The following is a 22,584-nucleotide window of genomic DNA, read 5'->3' as shown; positions in this document are numbered from 1 at the left end:
AGACTATACTCCATGGGTCTCTTGCTATTCTACACATCTTGCTTAGTAAGGCTCTGACTGCCTTTTGTTCCAGACTACCTTTTACAAAGATGTCCATGAAGTAAACAACCTTGGACCATAAAGTCTCCTCCAGAGCAAAGAGCAGGTATGTTCACTGCCCACTGGAGAGGATGTGTATTATTTATTAACTAGAGGCCCATTGCATGAAGAGATTCGTGCAATAGGTCTTCCTTCCCTTGGCTTCCAGCACCGGTTTTCCTCCGGCACCCGGGACCCAGGCCTTCGCTCCAGTCAGAGTCTGCCTTCTTCATCTTCGCTGCAGACTCCGGCCAGAGTCTGCCATCTTCGCTGCAGACTCAGGCCAGAGTCTGCCATCTTGGTCTTTGATGCAGACTCCAGAGTCTGCAGTCTTATCTTCGCTGTGGCACTCTGCTCCTGTAGATCCCTTCGCCCCCCACCTCATAGCAGGCCTTCTAATTTGCATACTCGCTCTGATTGGCTGTGGGTGTAGCAGAGGTACGGTCAATTTACATGTTTGTCTATTATTAGGTAAGATTATTGTATTATGTATTATGGGACCCTAGTGTACTGTTGGTGGAAATGCAGACTGGTGCAGCCATTATGGAAAACAATATGGAATTTCCTCCAAAAATTAAAAATGGAACTGCCTTTTGACCCAGTGATCCCACTTCTAGGTATATATCCTACAAATCCCAAAACTCCAATCAGAAAGAATATATGGACTCCAATGTTCATAGCAGCGTTATTTACAATAGCCAAGATTTAGAAATAGCCCAAGTGCCCATCAGTAGATGAGTGGATAAAAAAGCTGTGCTACATATGCACAATGAAATACTGAAAAAGAAGGAACTCTTACCCTTTGCAACAGCATGAATGGACCTGGAGATTATGGTGCTAAGCAAAATAAGCCAGTCAGAGAAAGACATGATGTCATTTATATGTGGAATCTAAAGAACAAAATAAACTGATGAACAAAATAGGACCAGAGGCATGGATAAATGGTACAGACTGACAGATCTCAGAGGGGAGAGGGGTGGGGAGGATGGGGAGAGATCAATCAAAAAACATATATGCATATATTCATAAACCCATGGACACAGACAATAATGTGGTGAAGGCTGCCGGGTGGGGGAAGGGAGCTAGGAGAAGGGTCAAAGGGAGTGAAAATGGGGGACATCTATAATAGTCAACAACAATATATCCCAGTTCACCATGTTTAGGGTTCCTCTCCCCTAACACAACCCAATGCATGTGCAGGTGTCAACTGGCCTTCTTCACATCACCCAGTGTGAATCAGACACCTCAAGGAACTAATGCAAAAATGCTGATACCCTTGCTACTACTATACCTGTGAAAAGAAACTGTCTTTGAATCTGACTAAGGAGTCTAGTGCAAGTAGAGTAAAATCTCAGACCCTTCACAGTCTTGACAATGGCCTCTCTACAACACAATAGCTGGTTTCTCCTACAGTGAGTGATGAGAAAGAGACCAATACACAAACCCCTGTCAGAAGTGATATATCATCACTTTTAGCAGATTCTCTTGGTATATATAATCCAAATACAATATTCAAGATGATCATGAAAGGGTGCAAAGGCCAGGAGAGGAGGCCTTGTTAGAGGCTGACTACAAATACTATTAGAAGTTAGTTTTCCCTAAAAGTATCTATAGAACAACACAACCCCAATCAAAATCCCAAAAGATTTTTTTAGAATAGAAATTGACAAAACGATTTTAAGATTTATATGGAAATACTAAGGAATTAGACTGGTTCAGACAATTTTAGAAGATTCACACTATTTGATTCCAAGACTTATGGTAACAGAGACAGTATGATATTGGCATAGAATAAACAAATAGGTCAATGAAACACAATGCATCCAGAAACAAATCTGTACAAATAAGTTCAAATTCTGGAAAATAACACGAAGTCATTTCAGTACAGGAAGGTTTTCTCAAACCATAGTATTAGAATTGGATAAATGTCATTTTAAAAATGAACCCTAACCCCTACTTCACACCACGCACAATAATTAATTAAGATGGATCACAGCCCTATATGTAAAAGTTAAGACTATGAAGCTTCTAAAAGAAAGCACCGGAAATTTATTTCCATGATTTTGGGGTAGGCAAAGAATTCTTAGAACTCAAAAAGTATATTCTGTTAAAGAAATAAGTAACCGGACTTCATCAAAATTAAAAGCTTCAGCTCATCAACATATACTGTTAAGAAAAAACAAACTACAAACTGGGAGAAAATACTATCAATACTTGATCTGTCAATGAACGTGTACTGAGATATAGTCAACCCTCCGAACCCATGGGTTCCTCTTTCCCAGACTGAAACAAAACCATGGATTGAAAATATTGGGGAAGGGGGATAAAGGGCACAGGGGTAGAAATGTTACACTATTGCTGACATGTACTATATAGTTAGGCCTACAATGGTTGCATCTGTACTGTGCATACACTTTTTTCTTTTCAACATTCCCTAAACAATGCAATACATAACTATTTACATAGCACTTACATTGTAGTCAGGTATTATAAGTAATCTAGAGATGATTTAAAGTACACAGAAAGATGTACGTAGGTTATATGCAAGTACTGCACCATTTTATACAAGGGACTTGAGCATTTGCATGTTTTGGTATCCATGGGGGTCCTGGAACCAAACCCCCATGGATAACGAGGACAACTATATATTAAGAATTCTTACACATCCTGTATAATAAAAGCCTAATATGCAAATCAACCAAACGGCAGAACGACCGGCGGAACAACTGGCGGAACGACCGGTCGCTATGATGCACACTAACCACCAGGGGACAGATGCTCAACGCAGGAGCTGCCCCCAGCCCACAGGCCCTAGGCCAGCCAAGGCGGGTGCCAGCAGGGTCCCCCCGTCCCCCGATCGCCCCACCGGTAACCCCACAGATGGGCCCTGATCGCTGGCCAGGCCTAGGGACCCTGCCTGTGCACAAATTTCGTGCACCAGGCCTCTCTAGTAAATAACAATCTAAAAAATCACCAATTTTTTTAAATGTGCAGAAAATTTACATAGGCAATCTACACACAAAAAATACTAATTATCAAAAACAATACAAAAAGGTATTAAACATCATTAGCCATGGAAAACAACAACAAACGTATCATTTCACACCTATTAAATGGATAAAATTAAAAACACTGATTAACCAAATGTTGGCAAGGATGTAGAGCAACTAGGGCTCTCATATACTCATGGTAGGAGTATAAAATGGAAAACCACTTTGAAAACCTAAAGTGGCAGTTTTATATACAGTTTCAACACATCTGCCTATGAACCAACAATTCCAATCCTAGGTATTTACTCAAGAGAAATGAAAACACATGTTTGCAAAAAAGATTCATATAGACCTTATTCTTAACAGTAAAAACCTGGAAACAACCCATCAACAGAAGAAAATATAAACTTTAGTATATTCATCTAATGAAATGCTACTCAGCAATAAAATAAAAATAAAAGCCCTGCCGAAACCGGTTTGGCTCAGTGGATAGAGCGTCGGCCTGCGGACTCAAGGGTCCCGGGTTCGATTCCGGTCAAGGGCATGTACCTTGGTTGCGGGCACATCCCCAGTAGGGGGTGTGCAAGAGGCAGCTGATCGATGTTTCTCTCTCATCGATGTTTCTAACTCTCTCTATCCCTCTCTCTTCCTCTCTGTAAAAAATCAATAAAATATATTTAAAAATAAAATAGAATAAAATAAAAGCCCTGATATATCCAACGCCATGGACAAACCTGGAAATACTTGTTAAGCAAAAAACACTAGATGCCAAAAAGCACATACTATATTAACACACATAAGAGCCAAACTAATCTCCGTTGTTAGAAATCATAGTGCTGGGATAGACGGCAGAGAACTAAATGAAAAAGGCAACCAGAAAACTTTTGGGGGTGATGAAAACGCTATAATTATCTTTTGGGCAACAGTAACATGGGTATAACTGTCATATCTCATCAAAGTGAAAACCTACAGTCTGTACATTTTATCTTATTTACTTTACATCTCAATATCAGTAAAATAAAAATAAATTTTAAAAATGAATTTGTAAGCTCTTTATATTACTTCTCCTTAGTCTTGGGTTGTCCAAAAGTATACTTAGTGTACATAAACATACATTTATATGCATTCAGTAAATACTTATCACCCACTATGTGCCAAACACTATGCTGAGGTTCCAAAATAACTGTAAGTCCATGCCCTCAAGAATCTAACAAGGAAACACAGTCAAATAAATAACAACACACAACGAGAGGTTTCCATTACAGAGATACACACAGTCTTGTGAGGAAAAAAGAGTACCCATCATACATTGCCTGAAAGAAGAATTAGGTTTCAGAAAGCCTTTCCATTAGGTGAAGAATGAAAAGAAAGACACTGGAGAGAACCAAGATTGTGGCATACATAAACGCCTGTACTTGCTGCCTCCCACAACCACATCAAAATTACAACTAAAATACAAATCAACTATCATCCAGAACCACAGGAAATCTTGCTGAGTGGAAGTACTACATCTACAGAGGTAAAGAAGTGCATTGAGACTGGTAGGAGGTGCAGAGGCATGGAACAGGCTGGTCTGGAACCTGGGTGTGCTGCTTTTTTAATTGGAAGGGAGACTGCCTCTGTGGAGGCCACCTGGAGGAGCGAGGGATCCCAGCCCCACACCAGACCCCCAGCCCAGGGTCCCAGAGCTGGGGAAAGAAGTCTCTACAGGCAGTAAGAACTACGGACTGTAAAAATCAGTGCGGATTGGGGCTGAGTGATGCACAGGCTGCTGGAGACCCAGCTGCTCCTCTTAAAAGGCCAGCACCATGCACTGAATTTACAAGCTCCCACTTCCTCTGAGCTCCAGTACCAGGCGAGGCTCCAGGGGACCCAGACACATACGGGGAGAAACGGGACTGTCTGGCATCAGGGCAGGAACTCGGGGGTGGCTTTCTTCCACATGAAGGTGCTCACAGCGGTCATTGTTCCCATGCTGGGACCTTCCCGGTGCAGGGCTGACTGGTAGCCATTTCTGTTTGCTTCACCCTAGTGCAGTAATGACGAACCTATGACACGCGTGTCAGCACTGACACGCGTAGCCATTTGCTGCTCCTAAGGATGAAACATTTGCGAAATAATGTTTTTTCCTCAAAGTGACACACTATCCGAGTTATGCTCAGTTTTTTGGCGAAGTTTGACACACCAAGCTCAAAAGGTTGCCCATCACTGCCCTAGTGATTCCTGATCCCCACCCTACCCAATTTACAACCCCACCCAAGCTGTATGCAGCGTCTTTTGTATTGAATGGTCTGTCCTTTCTCAGGCTAAAACTCTGTTAAGCAAGCTGCAGCTGGGTCAGGGAGCCCCAAACCTATCAATCAAAGGCCCAAAATCCAGCACCAGCAGCAGCCTGCCTAGCTTTACAGCTGGGCCTCGTCTGGGCACTTCGAAACCTGATTAATGGGGAGAAATCTGCAGAGCTCTCTCTAGCTCCTGCTGGATAGCCCCAGGCAGTGGCTGACTTTGCACCTCCCTGGAGACCCAAGAGCCAGTGTACCGAGTGGTCAGTGTGAGACCATAGCAAATTACAACTCTTTACATCCATAAGTGACACACTCAATGGGCAGACTTAGTGAGCACCAACGCCCCACTGAAGCAAGTCCTGCTCCATAAGGGTGTCTCCTGCACAGCAGCTCTCCCACTGTAGTCCCAGCTGGTCCCCATAGCCAATTGGCCTGGAGGTCAATTCCTCCAAATGATGCCAACAGCAGTCAAGGCTCAACTACAACAAGACTGTCCACACAGCCCACTAAGGAGTGCACCAAGAGTGTCCACCTCAGGTGATTGGGGAGGCTGAGCCACTAGGCCCTGTGGGACACCTACTACACAAGGCTACTCCATCAACTCAAGAAGACTTAGCAGCTACCCAATACATAGAAACAAACACAGGGAAGCAGCCAAAATGCAGAGACAAAGAAACATGCCACAAATGAAAGAAATGGAAGAAAGCAAACTACTGGATACAGAGTTCAAAACCACAGTTATAAGGTTACTCAAGAATCTTCTAGAATCCTCCAAGAAACTTAGTGAGACTTTCAAGGATCTTAGTGAGAATGCCAAAAAAAAAATGGAAAAGGACCAGTCAGAAATTAAGCATATGCTGACTGAAATAAAGAATAATATACAGGGATTCAACAGTAGATTAGAGGAACCTGAGAATCAAATCAATGATTTGAAATATGAGGAAGCAAAAAACATCCAACCAGAAGAGCAAAAAGAAAAAGGAATCCAAAAATATGAAGACAGTGTAAGGAGCCTCTGGGACAACTTCAAGCATACCAATATCTGAATTATGGGGGTGCCAGAAGAAGAGAGAGAGCAAGATACTGAAAACCTATTTGAAGAAATAATGACAGAAAATTTCCCCCACCTGGTGAAAGAAATAGACTTACAAGTCCAGGAAGTACAGAGAACCCCAAACAAGAGGAATCCAAAAAGGACCACACAAAGACACATCATAATTAAAATGCCAAAGAGAGAATCTTCAAAGATAGAATCTTAAAAGCAGCAAGAGAAAAACAATTAAGTTACCTATAAGGGAGTGCCCATAAGACTGTGAGCTGATTTCTCAACAGAAACTATGCAGGCCAGAAGGGAGTGGCAAGAAATATTCAAAGTGATGAATAACAAGAACCCACAACCAAGAATATTTTACCCAGCAAAGCTATCATTTAGAATTGAAGGTCAAATAAGGAGCTTCACAGACAAGAAAAAGCTAAAGGAGTTCATCACCACCAAAGCAGTATATATGAAATGCTGAAGGGTATTCTTTAAGAAGAGGAAGAAGAATAGAAAGGTAAAAATAAAAAATATGAACAACAAAGAGACAACAAATACATACCTATCAACAAGTGAATCTAAAAATCAAATGAATAAAAAATCTGATGAACAGAATAAACTTGTGAATGGAACAGAATCGGGGCATGGAAATGGAACAAACTGACAATTCTCAGAGAGAAAGTGGTGTGGGGGGTGCAGATGGGGGAAGAGATTAGACAAAGATCTTATATGCATGTATGCATTACCTATGGACACAGACAATAGGGTGGGGAGGGGCTAGGGTGGGGTAGAAACTGGTGGAGGGGAGTTATGGGAGGCAAAAAGAGGAACATCTGTAATAATCTCAACAATAAAGATTAATTTTTAAAAAGTAGAAGAAAAGCAAGACACTGGACATGTGAACAAGCAGGAATCCTATATAATAAAAGGCTAATATGCAAATTGTCCCCTCGACCAGGAATTCGACCAGGGCCAGGGCCGGCCAGCCAACCACCCACGGCCCCTCCCCCCAGCCAGCCCGGCCTGATCACCCGATCAGGGCGGGCCAGCCAGACCCCACCTGTGCACAAATTGGTGCACCAGGCCTCTAGTAGACCATTATAAACAGAGAAATAATACGTGCAAAGACAAAGGGTCTAACACAACAGGGAGCTAGGAGCAGTTGAGTGTTTTTGGAGTTTAGAGAATGCTTGAGGAAATAAAAAGAAATGCTAGCGTGATAGGTAGGTACCATGCTAATGCCAAGGTATTTATTTGGATTATACAGGCAGGAAAGAACCACTGAATAGTTGTGTAAGTCAGGAAATGACATTCAAATTTGCAATTAGAAATATCACTCTGTTAACAATTATGAGAACCTAGAAGGGAGTGCAATTGGAAGCAGAGACCTGTCAGAAGGCAACTGCAGGACAAGCAGATCATGCTTACTATTAGTAAACCAACCAATGGCACATAGAGAGAAGAGAAAATTTAAGAATCCCCCAAATAGACAGGAAAATGGGAAAAAATTAAGGTCAGACAGTTCACAGGAAAAATAAAAATGGCTCTTAAACATATGATAAGATGCTCAGTTTCACTCATAAGAGAAATGTAAATTAAAACTACAGAGATAACATTTTTCACCTATTATATTGACAAAAATCTAAAAAGTATGATTATACACTGTTTGGCAAGGCTATAGGGGAAACAAATATCTCTATAATAAAGAGCCAGGGTGTAACACTGTTGCAACCAAAGCTCGGCCAGACCAGAAGTCAGTGTTGGGTTGCCATGGCAAGCCAGCGCTGACTGCTTCCGCTGCAGGCATGGTGCCCCAGCACTGACTGCTGAGGGGGCTGCGAATCAGGGCCAGAGAGAGAAGCAGGGACTGACCCATTGCCTCTGTGGCAGCTTTTGACCAGCACTTGCCTCTCTTTCTCTCCCAGTCTGGCCAGCAGCCACGCCTCCATTTCTCTCCAGGACTCCACCAAGGCTGCTGATCAGCCCTGCCTTTCTGATCAGGCCCTGTTGATAGGCCCAGAGACACTGACTGGCATAGAAACTGACCAATCAGAACCAAATCTGGGTGTAGTGTGAGGAACCAATGGCTGCCTAGGAGGCGGAGCTTTTGACGCTAACTGGCATAGAAACCGACCAATCAGAAGCAAATCTGGGGGCTCAGAGGTGTTTCTGTCCAGGGAGAGCAGTCGATCCCGAGGCCGGCTCCACCAATGGCCTTCGCAAATCTACAGGAAGTGCTCATTAGTGACAGCCTGGACCCTTGCTGCCGGAAGGTCCTGCAAGATGGAGGGCTGCAGGTGGTGGAGAAGCAGAACCTGAGCAAAAAGGAGCTGATAGCCGAGCTGCAGGACTGCGAAGGCCTTATCTTCCGCTCGGCCACCAAGGTGACCGCGGATGTCATCAACACAGCAGAGAAGCTCCAGGTGGTGGGCAGGGCTGGCACCGGTGTGGACAACGTGGATCTGGAGGCCGCCATGAAGAAAGGCATCCTGGTCATGAACACTCCCAATGGGAACAGTCTTAGTGCTGCGGAGCTCACCTGTGGAATGATCATGTGTCTGGCCAGGCAGATTCCCCAGGCGACGGCTTTGATGAAGGATGGCAAATGGGACCGAAAGAAGTTCATGGGAACCGAGTTGAATGGAAAGACCCTGGGAATACTTGGCCTGGGGAGGATCGGGAGAGAGGTGGCTGTCCGGATGTAGTCCTTTGGGATGAAGACTGTAGGGCAGGGGTCCTCAAACTTTTTAAACAGGGGGCCAGTTCACTGTCCCTCAGACCGTTGGAGGGCCGGACTATAGTTTAAAAAAACTATGAACAAATTCCTATGCACACTGCACATATCTTATTTTGAAGTAAAAAAACAAAATGGCAAAAACACCCACATGTGGCCCGCGGGCCGTAGTTTGAGGACGCCTGCTGTAGGGTACAACCCCATCATCTCACCAGAGGTCTCGGCCTCCTTCAGTGTTCAGCAGCTGCCCCTGGAGGAGATCTGGCCCCTCTGTGACTTCATCACTGTGCACACCCCTCTCCAGACGTCCACGACAAGTTTGCTGAACGACAGCATCTTCGCCCTGTGCAAGAGCATGCGCATGGTGAACTGCGCCCGCGGAGGGATTGTGGACGAGGGCGCCCTGCTCCGGGCCCTGCCGTCAAGGCAGTGCACGGGCGCAGCGCTGGACGTGTTCACGGAGGAGCTGCCTCGGGACTGTGCCTTGGTAGACCACAAGAATGTCATCAGCTGCCCCCACCTGGGCGCCAGCACCAAGGAGGCCCAGATCCACTGCGGGGAGGAGATCGGGGAGGAGATCGCTGTCCAGTTCGTGGATATGGTGAAGGGGAGAGCCCTCGTCGGGGTCGTGAATGCCCAGGCCCTTACCAGTGCCTTCTCTCCGCACAACAAACCTTGGATGGGTCTGGCAGAAGCTCTGGGGACTCTGATGCGAGCCTGGGCAGGGTCCCCCAAAGGGACCATCCAGGGGGTAACGCAGGGCTTATCCCTGAGGAATGCCGGGAACTGCCTGAGGCCCGCAGTCATTGTCGGCCTCCTCAAAGACGCTTCTAATCATGCGGATGTGAACTTGGTGAACGCCAATGGTGAAGGAGGCCGGCCTCAATGTAACCACCTCCCATAACCCCATTGTGCCAGGAGAGCAAGGATGCGGGGAAGGTCTCCTGAGCGTGGCCCTGGCAGATGTCCCCTACCAGGCTGTGGGCTTTGTCCAGGGAACCGCATCTGTGCTGCAGGCACTCATCGGAGCTGCCTTCAGACCAGAAGTGCCTCTCTACAGGGGTCTGCCCCTGCTCCTGTTCCGGGCTAGCCCTCCAACCCTGCCATGCTGCCTACCATGATTGGGCTCCTGGCAGAGGCAGGCGTGCAGCTGCTGTCCTTCCAGACCTCAGTGGTGTCCGATGGGGAGACCTGGCACGTGATGGGCATCTCCTCCCTGCTGCCCAGCTTGGAACCCCCCCCCCCCCCCCCCCGTGTACGAATTTCGTGCACCGGGCCACTAGTTCTCCAGTATTACAATTGCAACCTCTATGAAGGGCAATTTAACAGTATCTAACAGTATCTACCAAAATTCTATCTGTTATTCTTTGACTCACCAATTCCACTTTGAGGAATTTATCCTATAGTCACACCTCTGTATGTACAAAACGATATAAGTACAAGGTTGCTAATAAAGCATTTTTATAAAGGTAAAAACTAGAAACAACCTATCAGACAATGAACTAGTTAAATTATAGTACATAAATAAAAATGAACACTGCAGCTGTTGAGATAGCACGCCCACACTACCACTTTATACATCAATATGGAAAGATCTCAAATACATTGTTAAGTGAAAAAAGTAAAGGACAAAATGGTTCAAGTTTCCAGAATTAGTGAAAAACTTGTGTGTGCGGGGGTGGAGGGGAAGCAAGGTAGACTGAACACATTTGTGTATGGTTGTATTTTTTTAAATCCTCAGAAGAATATATAAGAAATCAATAACATCAGTAAACTACTGCCCTACTACGGTCCCTCCCAACTGCCCTCCCCTGCTGGAAACTAGGCAGATGTAGACTTTTTATTGTATTTCTTTTCTTCTCTTTTTGCTTTTTTGTTTTTGAAGTGTGCATAGAGTGTAAAAAAAACTTTGCAAATGCTATAATATTCAACAGAATTTGGTAATTATATGATGTGAGAAGTACAGGAGATGAAGAGGTCCAGATGACTTCTAGGTTTCTGACTTGGTAACAAATCTAGTCATCCTCTACAACTAAAAAGAAAAGAACATAAAAAAAAGTATCTGTGTTATTAACCAAAGCATGATGTTAAACAGTAGAGGAAGACAGCTCAGTTTTTAAGACATGTTGTACTGGAGGTATTGTGTCCAACAGTATACTAGAAAAAGAAAATTTGGAGAGAGTGAGAGATACAGTTGTTAATAGAAGCCTTGAAGAGGAAAACACTTATCTGAGCCTCATTTATCTAGGAATCATTTATTCTATAAACCCAATTAACCCAGAGAATAAACTAAAAAGGCAACTAACTCAAAGTGACAGCATAAGACCACATATTCATATCCTTTTCTCACAGACATCAGGCTCTCACTGAAAGCTTATTTAATACATTTAGATAATTTCCCAAATTCACAACTAATTAGAAACATCAAAAAAGGGTGTGGGTATAAGCTATGAGAGGCAATCATTTGACAGCAGCACAAAGCAGTAAAAACATGATGATGATGATATTACCAATACCTCAAACAGCATACTTATAGAAGTTAAAGTCTCATATTTTATTTTCTAATATTTGGCCAAAATGATCCCTCATTCAGTAAGTTTTTCATGATTCTTACACTCTTAACCTAACACCATCATTCAGTATCCTTTTATCAAACTTTTCATTTCAAGTATTTGTTTACACCTTCCTGAAAGCACTATATTCTGCCTTGTTTTATAATTATAACTGGTATTTTATAATACACTAAAGGCCCGGTGCATGAAATTCGTGCACGGGAGGGGTGGGGGGGTGGGGACGTGGTGTCCCTCAGCCCAGCCTGCACCCTCTCCAATCTGGGACCCCTCGAGGGATGTCCAACTGCCCATTTAGGATCGGGCCTAAACAGGCAGTCGGACATCCCTCTCACAATCCAGGACTGCTGGCTCCCAACTGCTCGCCTGCCTGCCTTCCTGGTTGCCCCTAACCGCTTCTGCCTACCAGCCTGATCACCCCCTAACCACTCCCCTGCCAGCCTGATTGATGCCTAACTGCTCCCCTGCAGGCCTGGTCACCCCTAACTGCCCTCCCCTGCAGGCCTGGTCCCCCTCAACTGCCCTCCCCTGCTGGCCTGGTCTCCCCCAACTGCCCTTCCCTGAAGGCCTGGTCGCCCCCAACTTCCCTCCTCTGCCAGCCTAGTCACCCCTAACTGCCCTCCCCTTCAGGCTTGATCGCCCCCAACTGCCCTCCCTGCTGGCCTGATCGCACACAACTGCCCTCCCTTGCAGGCCTGGTCCCTTCCAACTGCCCTCCCCTGCTGGCCATTTTGTGGCGGCCATCTTGTGTCCACAAGGGGGCAGCCATCTTTGACCACATGGGGGCAGCCGTCTTGTGTGTTGGAGTGATGGTCAATTTGCATATTACTCTTTTATTAGATAGATTAGTATCTTTCCTCCTACTTGAATTACATCTCTTAATTGAAGGAATATCATCTCTGTATCTCTGAGCATAATTTTCTTGCATAGTATAGCATGCAAATATCCATCCATTAAATAAACCATCCTTGCCTCTCTTAATGAGATATGAATGAACTGCCATAAAGAGTCTCCCTGCCCCAAATTATAGTCGTTTTTTATTACAAACTTGCACAACTTGGCATCACGGTAAGCATTTGGCTTGGCTTATCTAATGAGATAAGGGGTGATAGGAAGTGACAGTTAATGGGTTTGGAGTTTCTTTTATGAAAGACAAAAATGTTCTACAATCAGTTTGAGGTGATAGTTGTACAAACCTGTGAATGTACTAGAAAATAAGGAACTATACATTTTCAATAAGTGAATTATAGTATGTGATTTATATCTCAATAAATATGTTTGTAAAATGGGATATCTGCTATTATCCCTACTTTACAGATTAAGAAACTGAGGCTTGGCAAAATTAGGTAATGTACCCATGGTGACACAGCTAGCTCATGATGGGGACAGGATAAAAACCCACACAGACTCAATTCTTAAAATAATCTATATGCTTAATGTTCTTCTGCCTTCCTTAGAATGAGACTTCACTCATCAAGCCTAAATATGCTCCTACTTCTTTATTCAAGGCTTAAATGCTAGTGACCTTCTAAATTCCAAGTAGGACTACAAAGCCTTGACTTAATTTTGTTATACCATAAAGGCAGGAAAGAAGTCAAAAGCTGAAAAGAAAGGTACCAAAGAGACAGAAGAGGAGGGAAAAAAGTACTCAAGAGCTAAATTTCAAAGCTTGCCATTTTAAGCATAAGATTACATAAAAGATTACTATTGTGTGACTGCTATCATCAAGTTGGTGGACAGGCCTAATTAAGCTTAGTTAGACCAGGATTTCTCAACCTTTGCACTATTAACATTTTGGGCCACATAATTTTTTGTTGTGGAGTGCTTTCCTAAACAATGTAAGAGGTTTAGCAACATCCCTGGCCTCAACCCATCAGAAGCCAGTAGCATCAATCCTTTCCCCACCCCATACCTCTCATTCCCCACCCCACCCCCATTCTGACAACCAGAATGTCTCTAGCCATTGCTAAATGGAAACAGATAAGAACCTCTTTTTCTTTTTAAACGTCCCCCAAGGATATGTTTATTGATTTTTAAAGAGAGGGGGAGGGAGAAACATCGATTGATTGATTGATTGATTGATTGGTTGCTTCCCCTAGGCTCCCCGACCTCACAAACGTGACCTCCCCAACAGGAGATTAAACCCACAACCTTGTGGTATATGGAACAATGCTCCAACCAACTGACCCACTGGGCAAGGGCCAAGAATCTTTTTTTAAAACAGCTTTAAATAAATGTAAATATTTGAAGTATACAACTGGATATTTTGATATATGTATACGCTGTAAAAAGATCACCACAATCAAGCTAATTAATAGCATCTCTACAGTTACTACGGGGGCAGTGACAGATAAGAGCCTTTAAACCAATCACCTCCCAAGACTACTAAGAAAAAAACTCATTTCATTTAAAAATGGGAACTAAGGAGAAAATAAACAAATGGGACTACATCAAAATAAAAAGCTTCTGCACAGCAAAAGAAACCATCAACAAAACAACAAGAAAGCCCACTGCATGGGAGAACATATTTGCCAATGTTACATCCGATAAGGACCTAATCTCCAAAATTTATAGGAAACTCATACATCTTAACAAAAAGAAGATAATCCAATCAAAAATGGACAAAGGACTTAAATAGACACCTTTCGAAAGTTGACATACAGAAGGCCAAGAGACATATAAAAACATGCTCTAAGTCGCTCATCATTCGAGACATGCAAATCAAAACGACAATGAGGTACCATCTCAGACCTGTCAGAATGGCTATCATCAACAAATCAACAAATGACAAGTTCTGGCAAGGATGTGGGAAAAAAGGAACCCTCGTGCACTGCTGGTGGGAATGCAGACTGGTGTAGCCACTGTGGAAAATAGTATGGAGTTTCCTCAAAAAATTAAAAATGGAACTCCCATTTGACCCAGTAATCCCACTTCTAGGAATGTATCCCAAGAAATCAGAAACACCAATCAAAAGAATATATGCAGCCCTGGCCGGTTTGGCTCAGTGGATAGAGCGTCAGCCTGGGGACTGAAAGGTCCCAGGTTCGATTCCGGTCAAGGGCATGTACCTTGGTTGCGGGCACATCCCCAGTAGGGGGTGTGCAGGAGGCAGCTGATCGATGTTTCTCTCTCATTGATGTTTCTGGCTCTCTATCCCTCTCCTTTCCTCTCTGTAAAAAATCAATAAAATATATTAAAAAAAAAAAAAAAGAATATATGCACCCCTATGGTCATAGCAACACAATTTACAATAGCTAAGATTTGGAAACAACCTAAGTGCCCATCAGCAGATGAGTGGATTAAAAGCTGTGGTACATCTATACAATGGAATACTACGCTGCTGTAAAGAAAAGAAAGAACTCTTACCATTTGCAACAGCATGGATGGACCTGGAGAGCATTATGCTAAGCGAAATAAGCCAGTCAGAGAAAGATAAATATCACATGATCTCACTCATTTATGGAATATAATGAACATCATAAACTGATGAACAAAAATATATACAGAGACAAAGAAGCATCAGACTGTCAAACTTCAGTGGGAAGGCGGGGGGGGGGGGGGGGGGGAGCGCGGCGGAGAAGGGGGAAGGGGAGGGAGTAAGATCAACCAGAGGACTTGTATGCATGCATATAAGCATAACCAATGTAACCAATGGACACAGACACTAGGGAGGTGAGGGTATGTGCCAGGGGGTGTGGGTAGCCAGGGGGGGTCAATGGGGGGAAAAGGAGACATATGTAATACTATATATAATACTTTAAACAATAAAATAAAATTTAAAAAATAAAAAAGTGAAGCTGGGTGTAGGGGCAGTATGTAGGAATTAAATAGAGACAAAGCCCACATAGTGATGCGAACATTCCCAGACTTCTGTACAATTCAGTATGTATAGCCTCTGAACTCTAGCAGAGTATCAACTGCTAAAGATCAGAAAATAGATGTAAAGACTGCTAGAAATAAGAACTGCTCCCCCTTTGACTAGTATGAAGAAAAATAAGTTTCCCTGATAAGAAAGACTAAGTGTCCCTCATCTCTGAAGGAACTGAAATACCAAGGTCAAGACTGTCACCCTACCAGGGAAGAGGAACAAACCAAATAACAGTATATATAAAAATGAAATGACAATTGGGGGTGGGAGAGGAGAGTGGTAAGACAGGACAGGACAAGCAGGAGACAGAGCTGATTCTATACAAAATTTGCTCTATCAAATTTCCCTTCCTGCCTTTATATATCTTCTGTTAACACCAAGTTAGGGGCTTTCAATAACCTCACGTTGACCTTTGGTTGTTCCAAGACTAGCACTGTAGCCTCTTCATTCAGACCATTGCTCCTCCTCAAGGTGCGTGGGCTCCAAAATCTTATTCCTCTCTAAAAGTTCCACATCATTCAGATCATTTTAGATAAGAGGAGTGGGTATGGGAATACAAGTAAATTAAGCTACTCCATCTAAAGTCTGTGCTGCAAGGACCCTCTACCCAATAAGCATAATTTAAAAAATATGTGTAACCTCACTCATAATCAAAGAAACGCAAACCCAAAACAAGATGTAAATTTCATGTATCAAACTGGCAAATAATTAATAATAAAGTCCAATACCAGCGTGCATGTAAACAAGCACACTCATGTACTGCTGGTTAGTGTAAATTGTTACAACCTAAATATCACTTAAAAGAAGTCAGTACAAACAAATTATGATACATCCTTATAATAAATTATTCTACTCATTTTTTAAAATTATGTCAATATGAAAAGAGCTCTGTGATATAACTAGGGAGAAACAGTAAATTGCAGTTAAAAAAGCAAGCAGCAGTACGATATAATACAATTTGTATAAAATTTTTTGAAAAGTAAGCTTTCTAGAAACAGATAATAGTTATCTTTTTATTTTTTAAATTGACTTTTTTAGGGGGAGGGAGAGGGAAACATCAATCAGCTGCCTCCTACTAGGGAGCCTGCAACCCGGGCATGTGCCCTGACTGGGAATCTGACCAGTGACCTCTTGGTGCACGAGACAACGCTCAACCAACTGAGCCACACCAGCCAGGGCGATAGTGAGTGCCCTGAAAAGGTAAAAAGTAACTTTTATTTTTACTTTTCTGTATCATTAGAATTTATCATATACATGTATAACTTTTAACTTAAAATATATAATTATTTAATGTTCTCTATTCCCCCAACCTTAACCATTGCTCTCACCATCTCTCCAACCCCCTACCCCTATATCTGAAGGCTAACTAAAATTCCTTGACAGAATTTCAGGTAGCTAGAGATATATTTTTAAATATATATCTGAGGCTTTTCTTTAAAATCTGAACACTCACTTCTCTTAAACCTCCTCTGACATGATAGAAGAGAAAAAGAATCCCTACACTAACCACAAACTCGGTTTCTTTCAAGCCCTAACCATTCCCCCACAAAGAGATATAATGGCGGTAATTACAATATCCCCTCTTCTATCAGTTATATATCTAATCTTGGCCAATTTCACTCTCCCACATTAAAAAATAAATAAAAAAGAAATAAAAAGCAACCCTTATAGGATTACTTAACAGCAGGTTTTTCTCATCACCTTGGTGTCAGGTGGTCAACCACTACTCTAAACTTCTTTAAGGCAGAGTCCTATTTACTGCATCAGCCCTGGTACTGTACATATATGGAAACTTAATATTTGTTCATTGTAACTGAATCTGTCCAGAACATTCCCTGTCAAAGGGAGAGGCAGGTGAGTGGAGTACTTTGAGGTCATGGGACTTTAAAAGATGCCTCAAAAACATGTTCCTGCTTCAATCTTTCCCCTTGGCTGAACCAAGTATTTTAATTACTGCTTAGATTAATGTCTAATTACTAGAGCACAATAACTATTATGGATATTTTTAAATATCTCAGATTAATGGCTTTAAGATTTACTTTAAACAACTAAGTCTTACACATTTGAGTTTCCTCTTCATGATTTTTTCACTGTACATGATCACCCCTGCCAACTAAAACAATTACAGTCTCAAAGCAGCATACTTATCCTTAATTTTGAACTATTTAGTGAGAAAGTGTTTTAAAACCTTTTTCAAGTATGGGGGGGAAATAGCTATAATCAGATGGTTCGTATATGTATAGTGTGAGGAAAGAGCTGACTTCTAAGATCCAAATAGTCAGAATTGTGAACCATTAAGTTTCTTAAATAGGCTTAAAGAGTAAATACATTCTCAGAGAAATGACAGGATTTATTTTTAGAAGTTTCAATATTCCAATCAGGAATACTAAACCAAATACCTATTGTAATTCGAAGTGACAAATGATTGTGTAACAAATTGTGTTTAAAAAGTTAAAACACACACTCATACAACACATGCATCTTGTAACAAAATAAAGTTCAATACTATCTTTTCCAAATTACTCTGGCTCATAAGTTTTATGAAAAGTAAATAAATGCCATGTCAAGTAATTTTACTCAATGAAAGAGCAAGCAGCTCCAGGAGACAGAGACATGCAAGAGGTTATCTTCTCAAAAAACTAAAGAGGACTGAATCCTGAACAGAAATTATTAAAACCAGACTCTGAAAACGATAACCTTGAAACGTTATTTCTTGTTGAATGAATGAAAAGAAAATGGGAGAAGGGAATTAAGAATAACATGCTATTTGGCAATAATTTTAAATATTACTTAAATCAAAATAAAACAATGCAGACTATGGGGAAGCATCCAAGCTTCCAGGAAAAATAAGGGCTGCCCTCATTGCCACCACATGAATATGACTGTGACTTTGGAAAATCAATTAAATTACAATCTGAACCTAATTTCTTATGTATATGATGAGTTGGAGATCATGTTAAATTTACCTTATAGCTATCTAACACTAACAAAGGAAACACAAATTTATTCTTTTCTAATATAAATACAGTACTTGTCATCCAAGCTAAATCGCAGTGAGCACTCCTATTAGTTCTAGGAACACATGATAAATACTGCCCAGCTGGCATGGCTCAATCTTTGAGCAACAACCTATGAACAGGAGATGACAGTTCCATTCCTGGTCACGGCACATGCCCTGGTTGCAGGTTCTATCCACAGTGTGGGGTGTGCAGGAGGCAGCCCATCAATGATTTTTTCTCATCATTGACCCCCCCCCCTCTCCTTTCTCCCTCTCCCTCTCCCCCTCCCTCCCTCTCTGAAATGTATATATGTGTATATATATACATTTTTTTAAAATATATTTTATTGATTTTTTACAGAGAGAAAGGGAGAGGGATAGAGAGTTAGAAACATCGATGAGCTGCCTCCTGTACACCCCCTACTGGGCATGTGCCCGCAACCAAGGTACATGCCCTTGACCGGGTTCGAACCTGGGACCCTTGGGTCCGTAGGCCGACGCTCTATCCACTGAGCCAAACCAGTCAGGGCTATACATATACATTTTTTTTAAGTAGTACTGAGGATGCCAAAGAACAATCCTAAATTTCCAAGAGGGAGAAACAGAAAGAACACAACCTCCTAAAATATTCCCCTCTTCACAAAGCTTTAGGTATATTCTACCATTTCACTCTTCAGCAGCGCAAGGCCTAATATAGGGTGTCACTTTATTTTAGGCTTAACAAATTATGTATTGATAAACCTAGTACTCAAAATGTTACTCTTCGTGACTGTTAAAGTTACAGAGCAATTTTAAATAAACTTTAAAAATTAAAACAACTTTATCCAATAGTCAACTTAGAACTACATATTAAAATAAGTTTAGTACAAACTGTCTCGTGACAAGAATCAGTGTCATCCCCACATTATTATCTCCTCTAATTCTGTGGGAAAGTCAGAGAAAAGAAAGACTTAGACAGACAGAAATAAAAGCTACAGGAAAGAAAAAAGCTGCTGTTAAAAAAAAACAAAGTTAATATAAGGAGGATCAACTTCAACAAAAAAGTGAGAAAATAAAAAAGGGGGCACAAAAGTGCTTAAAAAAAAAAAAAAAGTCAGTACAACCACTGCCTTGTCATTAAGTACACCCTTCAAGTAAAAACCCAGCTAAGTAAAAAGAGGATAATTATTAAACCATAAAAAAGGCCCTCCCAAAAAATTTACTATTTCAGCTACTTCAATAATCAAAGAGACTCTGACGTGCACCTTACAGTGTATATTTGTAAATTTATTTCGAAGGAATAATGTTCTGACTTAAGATATGTTTTTGAGAATAAATCTATCTTAACATTAGAAGTCCCATGCTGAAACTTTCACCTATGTACTCACCATTATACATTTTAATCAAGTTTTCTGCTAACACCAGGTGCTACAAGGTTAACAGTTCCGCAAACTGACCTGCATACTCCACAGGAATGCTCATTTTAGTGTCTCGAAAAATGCTAACATCCCTGACATTAAGTACTGCATCCTTTCTGGCCCTCATTTCGTTTAATACCACTTTTGTGATTTTAACTATTTTATTTTACTTGAGTTAACCTAGAAAATGCTCTACGTTGGAACTATATCTACATGTATTAACTGAGAACAATACTACCCTTCGAGTTTTAAATAATCATGACTCATCTACAGTTTGCCTCACTTATAAACACACGAGTTTTTAGAGGTTATGGGACGGCAGAAAAGACCCCCAACTCACTCAAGACAGCAGACCACTCCTGGAAATTAAGGGCTATATCCCAAGTTTCTGAAACTATTGAACGAACAGGGCAGGTTCGTTCAGAACAGCACTGGCCATTCATCGTTTTAGAATAAAAATATGAGCCAAGCGCTCATCGTAGGTTCTTCAAAACAAAAATAAAGAGTTCCCTCTCCCGGGCTGGTTGTGGCGCTAAAACCCGTCCGCGGAGGGACGGGAACGTCCCGCACTCCGAGCGCACGGGGGGCGGGCGGCGCGGAAAAGCAGAAGGCTCCGACTCCAGCCGTCCATTGACCGCCCCGCTGCGAGCGCGGCTTCGGGTTTATGCCCAGAGTCAGTGGCAGAAACGACAACCAACAAGGTTTTTCTCCTGACGAAAAACTTGGCAAGGGCCACCCAGCTCAAAAAGTGCAGAACTGTCAGCTATGTACAAGCCCACACCATTTTCCTCGCCGCTCCCACTCGGGGGCTTCCCATAGGAAAACGCGAACCCAGGTGCCGCCTGGGACACGGCCCCGGTCCCGGGCTCTGGCTCCACGAGGCCCGCAGCTCCCCTGCCACCAGCTCCGAGAGGCGCGGCGAGCGGGCTCATCTCCGCCGACCGGCAAGCACCCGCGTAAAAATGTCACCGGAGCAGCCCTCTCCGCGCCCGCAGCACAGGCGGGGCGGCGCGGGCGAGGCACGTCGGGACCCGGCGAAGGGCGCGAGGACGCCCGAGGCCCGCACGCCGCGCGGTCCCGCGCTCCCCGCCCCTCGATCGGAAGGGGGAAACCCGCCAGCGGGCGGGCTCCGCAGAGCACAGCACCGCGCCGCCGCCGCCGCCGCCGCCCGCGGAGCAGCTCGGCCAGGGCCGGGGGGAGGGGCGGCCGGGCGCGGACCCCCGCCCGCGCGCAAGGTCACCGCCCGCCGCCTTCGCCGCCGCGGGCGCCCCGGCCGGGCCACGGCGGCAAGTTTAATTTCCCGAGGCTGCAGCCGAGCCCGCGGCGTGGAGAGCGCGCCCTCGGCGGTCCTCCCCACCCCCACCGCGCAGCCCGGCCCACGCCCCCGGTCCGCGTCCCGCCGCCAGGGAGCTGCAGCCCCCGAAGCCCGGAGGCTCGCCGGACTGGGAGACGGGCGGCGCGGAGCCCTGCCAGACACCGCCGCGGTGGCGGGCGCTGAAAAATGGAGCACAGCGACCAGAAAGGAGAGACATTTTCTTTCCGTTAACTGAATTGTTTCCTACCTCCGGATGCCCGACTGGCTACTCCTCTCACTCCGCTGCTCTCCGGGACCCGCCGCCGCATCCAGTCGTCTCCTCCCCCCCTCCCCTTCCGCAGCCAGCCCGGCCGTTCCTCCTCCTCTCCGCTTCAAAATGGCGCCAAGCGCTCTTCGGCGGCTGCTCCAATCGAACCGCCGCGGACAGCAGCCGGGGGTAGGCAGAGCGCGGAGTGGGTGCGCAGCGCCCCCTAGCGCCCAGACGGCCCTGAACACGCGCGCGCCTTCCGCCTCACCCGTGTGCGCGCGCGCGCGACTACACTTCGCTCCGCCCCGGCGCCCGCGCACGCGCACGCCGCCGCACGGCCGCGCCGCCGCTGTGGCCAGGTCTCTGAGAACCGCCTGGGTCACCGTTTTCTCTGCCTCTGCGGCTTTCTTGCCTTTTGCCGAAAACCACATAAGTTGTTATTTATCTCTAACTTTTTGGTTAAAAGTGGTGCATTTTTAAAAAACACTGCAATTCAGTGATGGTGTTAAGTAAGTAAATTTGGTATTAGCTACTTGGCTCCCTCCTTACTCTGGTCTCTAAATGCCATTCGTTCTCTCCCCCGTGGGCGCTGCCTTCATCCACAGCTTTCCCCTCTGGAAGAACTGTTTATAAAGGCGGCAGGGAGGGGGAGGCACAGTAATGCAACCTGTAAGCAAACACTCCATCCACTTGTTCTGTTATCACAATTGCACTTGCTTTAGGGGGAGAAACGATGTGAAAACCTCGAGGACGCCTTCCAGGAGGGTGGGTTTCTCATCCCTTCACCTCCTAGGTGTGGCTCCTCCCACAGCTTCCGGGAGTGTATTCAGAGTTGGTGGTGGGCGGAGGGCGGAGAGACAGAGAATGTTAATCTGGCAGTTACTGTTGGGGCAGAAAGAAAAAAACGTGTAAGGCCTTGCCCTGGCCGGTGTTTTCAATGGTTAGAGCATCCACCTGAGCACTGAAGGGTTTCAGCTGGGTTCCTGTTCGGGGACAGTTACCTGGGCTGCAGGTTAGATCCCGCCCAGGTTGGGGCGCGTGGAGGAGGCAACCAACCCATGTGTCT

The 22,584-nt window shown here is 44.1% G+C and overlaps 2 protein-coding genes across 8 annotated transcripts in view; one reads left to right on the top strand and one right to left on the bottom strand.

Moving 5' to 3' along the window:
• The window catches only part of PDS5B (PDS5 cohesin associated factor B), a 258,856-nt gene extending 236,885 nt beyond the window's left edge, over positions 1-21,971 (bottom strand). For 2 of the 7 annotated variants that reach the window (XM_079779314.1, XM_079779316.1), the window contains exon 1: positions 21,519-21,971. In XM_079779314.1, the coding sequence (XP_079635440.1) occupies positions 21,519-21,949 (431 nt within the window). In that variant the 5' untranslated portion in view covers positions 21,950-21,971. The remainder of the gene's footprint in view (positions 1-21,518) is intronic. The other 5 variants (XM_079779317.1, XM_079779319.1, XM_079779318.1 and 2 more) reach the window with 3 other exon arrangements.
• Positions 358-11,901, top strand: LOC307104187 (D-3-phosphoglycerate dehydrogenase-like). Its single transcript, XM_079778959.1, is given in 4 exon segments — positions 358-9,090; positions 9,295-9,984; positions 9,986-10,209; positions 10,212-11,901. Coding segments are annotated over 4 exon segments (1,653 nt in total). The 5' UTR covers positions 358-8,599; the 3' UTR covers positions 10,460-11,901.
• Positions 21,972-22,584: the final 613 nt, after the last annotated feature.

The sequence above is a fragment of the Cnephaeus nilssonii genome (assembly GCF_951640355.1).
Source record: "Cnephaeus nilssonii genome assembly, chromosome: 8".
NCBI classification, from domain to species: Eukaryota; Metazoa; Chordata; class Mammalia; order Chiroptera; family Vespertilionidae; genus Cnephaeus; species Cnephaeus nilssonii.
The sequence above is the reverse complement of the archived record's forward strand: the minus strand, read 5'-3'. Positions and strand labels throughout refer to the sequence as shown.